Genomic DNA, 7,119 nt, shown 5'->3' with positions numbered 1-7,119 from the left:
CCCCGTCTCACGCCCTGGCTCCCGCCCCCGGCGGCAGCTCTACCCGATGGAACCGGCTGGGAAGGATGGAGACGGCAGCTTTGAGGTAATTATTAATGGCCGTGCCCACTGGGGCGGGAAGGGGGGGGGCGCAAGGTGAGATAAGATGGGGCGGCGGGGAGCTGGGAGGCGGGAGCTGCTGTCGCGGAGCCCCGCCGGGAGCATGGCCCTCGCCGCGTCGCTGCTGCCACCGCTGCTGCTGCTGCTGTCGGAGCGGCCGGGGCTGGGGGCGCCGGGGCAGGGCGCGGGCACCTGGTCCCGCTTCGCCCGGCTGCCCTACCCGCAGGACCAGCTCTTCCTCCACGACACCTTCCCCGACGGCTTCCTCTGGGGCGCGGGCAGCGCCGCCTACCAGACGGAGGGCGGCTGGCGCCAGGGCGGCAAGGGCGCGTCCGTCTGGGACACCTTCGCCCACCGCCCGGCCACGCCGTCGGGGGCCGCCCCGCCGGGGCCCGTGGGCGGCGACGTGGCCAGCGACAGCTACAACAACCTGTTCCGCGACGTCGAGGCGCTGCGGCGCCTGGGGGTCTCGCACTACCGCTTCTCGCTCTCCTGGGCCCGGCTGCTGCCCAACGGCACGGCGCCGCCCAACCCCGCCGGGCTGGCGCACTACGGGCGGCTGCTGGCCCGCCTGCGGGAGCTGGGCGTCGAGCCCGTGGTCACCCTCTACCACTGGGACCTGCCGCAGGCTCTGCAGGACGCCTTCGGCGGCTGGGCCAGCCCCGTCCTGCCCGGGTTCTTCCGCGACTACGCCGAGCTGTGCTTCCGGCACTTCGGCGGGCAGGTGCGCTACTGGCTGACCATGGACAACCCGTACGTGGTGGCCTGGCACGGCTACGGCACGGGGCGGCTGCCGCCCGGCGTGCGGGGAGGCCCGCGCCTGGCCTACCTGGCCGCCCACCACCTGCTCCAGGTAAATGGCGCCAAGGGGCTCCGGCGGCTCCTCGGCCGTGCCAAGGTGCCGGGGCGCAGGCCGAGCTCAGCCCGCCCCACCGGCACACCTGTCCCCTGGTCCGACACTGGCATGGAACACAAATCCATGTGCCCGACAGAGTGCGGGCAGCAGACCTATAGGCAAAGAGGGAAAACTCATGGTGTAAGGCAGGAGCTTACTGAGCTACTTACACCAGCGACTGAGTTGGTGGAGAGTTAAAGAGCTCTGTTTTGCAGAAACGTCCATTTCTGCCCGCAGCAGTTCAGTTCCCATTCTGGGTGGGTGAGGGTCTGCAGACCCTGGACTGTGTCACTCCAGTGCTGCCTTTCTAAGGTGGAAATGCTTAATAAGACTATAAAGGGAATTAGTGTATTTGGTAAAAAAAGCTCACTGAATTAATGGAGATGGTAGAGGTGGCCAATATGTCAAACAGACATTTTCTTGACAAAGTATGATGGTTTTTTGAGTGCGAATACTTCTTCGGGAAAGAGATCCTTAATTCCCCAGTTAGTCTTGTAAATGGCACTAGTAGTTTGCTATACTTAATTTTTCTTCTGTGTATCTCTATAGTGTAATTGTAGTATTTGCTAGGAGCAACCCGTGGGGATTTTCAGGGAGAATTAAGGAGAAGTGCGTATCCTTCCAATGACAGGAGAAAGGATTCCTAGCTGGAATGGGGTGCTCATTTAGGCATGATCTCTTGTACTTTAATATACATTTACATTTCTGCTAATGTCTGTCTGCTCAGCACACATTTACTGGCAAGAGTTGTATCCTAATGAGCATTGTGTATTAGATGTGGGCATGAAGAAAACATCCAATGCATGCCTTATTTGACCTTTTTCCACTTTTCTGTATTACTTCTGCAGTCTTTAATGCTACAAATAAGTCAGAGGGAAAATAGAGATGGAGAATATGTGGGTAAAATTTCAGGTTAATTTCCTCGTCCTGAAAACTTTAAGCTCTTCACATTTAGTTACCATGGTTTGTACTTGGCTGTGTTTCATGCTTGAGTATATCCTGCATCACCATAGTACCAGAGTCCCTCATAATCTCAAGCCTGTGCTTCTTCTCATAAAAACTTTGTGAAGGAAGATACTTTTCTATTTAATAAATGAGAACCTGAGGCACAGTCGGCTGCACCATATCAAAAGTGTAATTAAACCAGGAAGGTCTACCAATAGCTGCTTTAGTGACAGAACTGTAGTATTTAGTTTTGTTCCAGTGACTATCAGTCAGGGTTTGCACATGAGTGAACATTTCTTTTTATGTGCAGTGGAAGGCAGCAAGATACCACTTTTTTCCCCCCACATTTTATGAAAGAGGAGCAGAAACACAGATGCAGTTAAGAGCCAAAGTGGCCACTGGTTGTTAGTGCCCTTTTCCTGGCATGTGATCTTTGTAGCATATTGGTCAGTTACATTATACTTCCAGCTCTTCTACAAGTATATTCCCAGATCTCAAATCACCTGCAGAGAAAATCAGGAACATAGATTATGTGCAGAGGAGCTCACATCCCTGACTTCTCCAGCAAGAGTCTTCATGGAGGCAGAGGTAGAGCCTAGCTCTTCAGCACAGAGAAGTGAACAGCTTTCATCTGTGTCTCCTTCTCCTTTTTACTTCTCTGTAGCGTATTAATATTAGACCTTTCAACTTGTGCAAGCAGTGAAGTAGGAAGAAGCTACATAGTATGGCTTGATATCCATATCAGGCTGTGCATTTGTCTAAGAAAAATTTGAAGTTCTGCCAGTGATGGTAAAGAGGGAATTATGTTTCACATGGAAATTAAAGTGTCTTACATAAGTCTAGAGTGATTGACTTTGCAACTTGAATGTTGTTCTTTAATATGTGTTCTGTGGGTTGTATAGTTTTATAGGTGAGTTTGGTCATTATTTGGGAGCATGCACGTCTTTGGTTTGTATCAGAGGGGTGCACAGCAGAACTGCTTTATCACATAAGCTGCAGGATGTGTGCATCACTGGACAGTGTTGCTGGGAGATACAGTCCTCTTAGACCTACTGCAAAAGATGTGGCTGAATCCTCTCATGCAAAGAAAACCCCCTTTCATTGTCTAACCTTTTGCTCCTTATGTCATAAGATCTGGTCCCTGGTTTCTTCTTAATCCTTTTTCCTTCTCTTTGCCATTCTTGTATTTTATTTTTTTTCCAGGGAAATGGAGTTTGCAGAACATGTTTGGTTTTTTTTGAAGTTAGAATTCGTTGTCATAATTGATTCTCAGCAAATGTGCAGACTAGCTCTTCATATGCACGATTTCTGACTTTTTTCCCCCTTATTTACAATATGCAGGTAAAGCTGCTGCCTCCTAATTTATTTTACTGGATTCTAATTATGTTAAAAAGCAAAATAATTTCCTGTAAGTTCTTTAAAATTCAACAGATATAAATGTGGATTTGGGGCTTTGTTTTTCTGAGCGACTTATTTATTCTCTGAAGAAATAATCAAATAAGAGTTTGATTCAATTTAGGATGTTCAATTCAGAGCTGGTGAAAACAGGGCAATGAAGTTTGATTTAAGTAATGATGTTTGAATTCAGCTTGAATGGATTTCATCATATTGTACTGAATTTTTTAATTGCCTCTCATTTTTCTGAACTTCCTCAAGTGAGTCATAACAGATGCTAAATTGACAGAGACACTTCTTTATAGACAGGACCAAATAAAAATAGTGTAAAAACCTTGTAAGGAAAAATTATTTTATTAATGCATTCTTGGTGTGCTCTTGAGGGAATGTTCATCAGTATTCAGTGAAAATTTCACCCTTTTTTAGTATTTCCACTGACACTTGTCGCTTTTGAGATGTCTAAGCCCTTCAGATGTGGTAATAAATGGAGGAAGCTGTTCATGTTTATTCACAAAATAAATGGAATGGATCAAGTATGTTTCATAAAAGTTGGCAATCTCTCAAGTCAACAGCCAGAAGATGTAATGCCAGCAATCTGTCATGTATATGATGCATCTCTTTTCTCCAAATAGGAGTTGAGAGAGGTCAGTGTATTATGTTCTGGTTTTTGCAAATGCGTTTTTTCATTAATGGTTCACAGTATGTTGTCTGAGTTGAACATACTTGGACTTACTCAGTATAAACAGCATTTGCAGAAACAGAAGAACACGTTGTTTCCCTGAAGAAGTGAGTGGAACTGCTGCCTGGAAACCAGTCACATAGCAACAGACTGATTTCTATTCCAAAACTCTTTCCAAAACAGAAGGTAAGTACTCTTTTGTTGACCTTCAGTGCTAAACCTAAGTGTCAGTAATTTCAGTGTAGGAGAGTGGTCTTTTCTTGGTGTGTATTGTTTATTTCAAAATTGAGACAGCCCTCAAACTTTCACTCAGTGGAAATGGAATGATTTGGGATTTTCCTGAAAGTAACATAGCTCATCATAGTTGTCAAGGCATACCTAATTTTTAGAAAAAAGGAGGAATACTGCTAAGTAATAGGTTTTTTTCCTGTTCTTGCTTTCTTAAAGCATAATTCAAAGAAGAACAAAGAAGAAATTGATTCTTACTTGGGTTTGAGTATTAGTTGGGTGGTATATGTTTGCACTAGTGATTATTCTACTCATTAATCATTGAATCAGGTTTCTTTCAAATACCAGATTTGACAAAGAAGTGCAGACAAACTGGTGCAAGTTCAGATCTGATGCTGCAGTTTCCTGTGCCAGTAGCTGCCAAAAGTTAGGCTATGTTCTCAAATTATATTAAAAGCTATAGCAAGTTATTTTTAAGTTTTAATCATGAAAAGGAAAAAAAATGCCATGAATTTCATTTTAAAATGTGATAAACAGAGATGTTGGGTTTCAAGAATACTTGTTTTATTAAAATTAATAATATTAAAATATTAAAATTAAAATCCAAAGGTAGATTACATAACTTTGCTTTTGCCATTCCTACCTGATTCCGTACATGTTTACGAAAGGATTGTTGTTTTCAAATATTCCATTGTAACAAACATTGTAACAAAACCAAAAAATTTTAGAGATCATAGGAAATCTTAGCAAAACTAAACAGGCAGGATCTGGAAAGATCACACTGGAGTGGCTGAAACTGAATGGAAGCAGAATTTGTTTGTTCTGTGTGGAAGAAAACCAGGTCAAGCCTGTAGGTATGTTAAGTCCCACCTCAACTCTTTTGCTGTTCATTATGAGGATGGAGATTTCTTGAGAGTCTGTTCTTTGTGAGGTTTTTTAGTGCTTGGCTGTATAGCTGTGAATCTTGGTAAATTCCATTGGCAGCCCCAAATCTGTGTTTTCATGTCTCATTTTAAGTGTCACCTGCCTGATTTCTAATCACTGTTGTAGCTGTTGCTGGAGGCACAGGTGATATTTCTATTTCCTGTCCAAGGTAGTCCAGTATGCTTCTTTTTTAAATAGCAGTTGTGTATGCTTCCTTTTCAAATAGCAGTTTTTCATGTTGGGCAGGGCTCTGCTCAGTTCTGGGAAGATAATAATTGCTGGTTAACAGCAGTTTGATATAGATAGGGGTGTTTAGATTGGCAACATAGAACTCGCATCTGGTAAAATCTCACTGGATACATGAGTTTAAAGCTCCTTGATACTGTTCCATTTTGCATTTCTAAAGCCTCATAAGGTGTGAGATGTTCTTCATTCTTCCCTTCAACCCCTCTCCTCAAGCAGAAGGGATTCTGTATTTGTTGTAGTTTTGGGGATTCCAAAATGAAGCTTGTGGTAGAGCTCATGTCACTCTGTATTCCTTTATGTTACAAGCTTTTCCAGTTTCCATTTCACCTTGTTTCTATGGTCAGTTTCCAGTACTTAAAGGGAGTTGATGGACATAATTCCTAGCTGTAATTGGGACCTGGAAAATAAAGCTAGTGAAACATCTATTGTAATTCAAGATAGTTCACCACTGTTTAGTGCCTGCATTTCCCTTTCGGCTGAAAGCTAGGAGCTCTTAGAGCTTTTTTCCTGTGATAGGTCTGGTGGAAACCTCTGTTCTGCAACCATCAGCAGGTTGGAAGTGCAGAGATTGTTCTTCCTTTTGAAAATGTTGTCTTCTTTAAAGAAGAAATGCTGTGCCATGTAAGAGGAGGTTGTTTGGCTCATACTGTACCCATCTTCTAGAAGGTCAAATTCTGATTCTCTTGCTGTGGTTGAAGTTGTGCTTAGCTTAGTTTTGTTCTAACACTTACTAACTAACAGCTTCTTCTTCCCAGTGTGCTCTGGGGAGCAAAATATTTTTCCTCCATCTTTCATTATTTCTTAAACCAGTTAGAAGCAGTAAATATGTCAATTCAGCTGATGGCAATGTCAGCAAGCAGTGAGCATTAGGACAGGATGCAGGCATTTCGTCTTAATGATTTTGGTTACTGTGATGCATATCCTTCTAACTTTGGGAGAAACAGGAAAGAGCAGATGTCTATGCAGACACATCTGTAGTTTGCTTAACTCCAGTTGAAGAGTCCTGTGGCTTTCAATTAGAAATTGGCAGAGTTCAAAGGCAGTTTGATAATCCTTGCAAATGAGTGTGTAATTTGTGTGTTTGGTTGTTGCTGATGAACAGATGAAATGCTGAACTTAATCTGAAGGTCAATGTTGGCAAAGTTGTAAAAAAGCCAAGAAACCAGCAATCAAAGGAGTCTGTATGTACAAACTTGTAGGTAAAGAAATGTCCACAGGAGAATTTCTTCTATTTTTTTTTAACAAGATGGTAAAAATAAAGAGGAGGAAATTACAAAGACAGGCTTCTGAAGAAGTAGAGGAGGTGACCTGTGCATACAAGGATGAGGCCTGGTTGAATGGGGCTTTGGGCAACCTGATGTACTGTGAGGTGTCCCTCCTGCCCACAGCATTGGGGTTGGAACTAGATGACTTTTAAGCTTCCTCCCAACCCAAGATATTCTGTGATTCTATGGCAGGTTTTAGCAATTAAAGGATGTGTGTTACCATTTTTAAATACTAAATAAAAACTACTCATGCTTGCTTATTTGCCTGCCAAAGTATATAGAAAAATATAGTCAAATCTGTGATTTTAGATTAAATCAGAAGAACGGAACAGAAGAATATGGTTGTAGACAAAATCTTAAGATCCTTAGGAAATTACTGAAATGAACATTGGACAGATCTCTGAAGGAGAAGGTGACTCATTGGATGTGACCATGAAAGAAGA

At 43.5% G+C, this 7,119-nt stretch overlaps 1 protein-coding gene across 3 annotated transcripts in view; it reads left to right on the top strand.

Moving 5' to 3' along the window:
• Window positions 1-145: 145 nt before the first annotated feature.
• KL (klotho) overlaps window positions 146-7,119 on the top strand; it is a 49,205-nt gene continuing 42,231 nt past the window's right edge. Inside the window, exon 1 of one of the 3 annotated variants that reach the window (XM_054627912.2) lies at window positions 146-952. In XM_054627912.2, the coding sequence (XP_054483887.2) occupies window positions 146-952 (807 nt within the window). The remainder of the gene's footprint in view (window positions 953-7,119) is intronic. The other 2 variants (XM_077173800.1, XM_077173801.1) reach the window with 2 other exon arrangements.

The sequence above is a fragment of the Agelaius phoeniceus genome, chromosome 2 (assembly GCF_051311805.1).
Source record: "Agelaius phoeniceus isolate bAgePho1 chromosome 2, bAgePho1.hap1, whole genome shotgun sequence".
Taxonomy (NCBI): domain Eukaryota; kingdom Metazoa; phylum Chordata; class Aves; order Passeriformes; family Icteridae; genus Agelaius; species Agelaius phoeniceus.
Note: the sequence above shows the minus strand (reverse complement) of the source record. Positions and strands in the feature narration are given on the sequence as shown.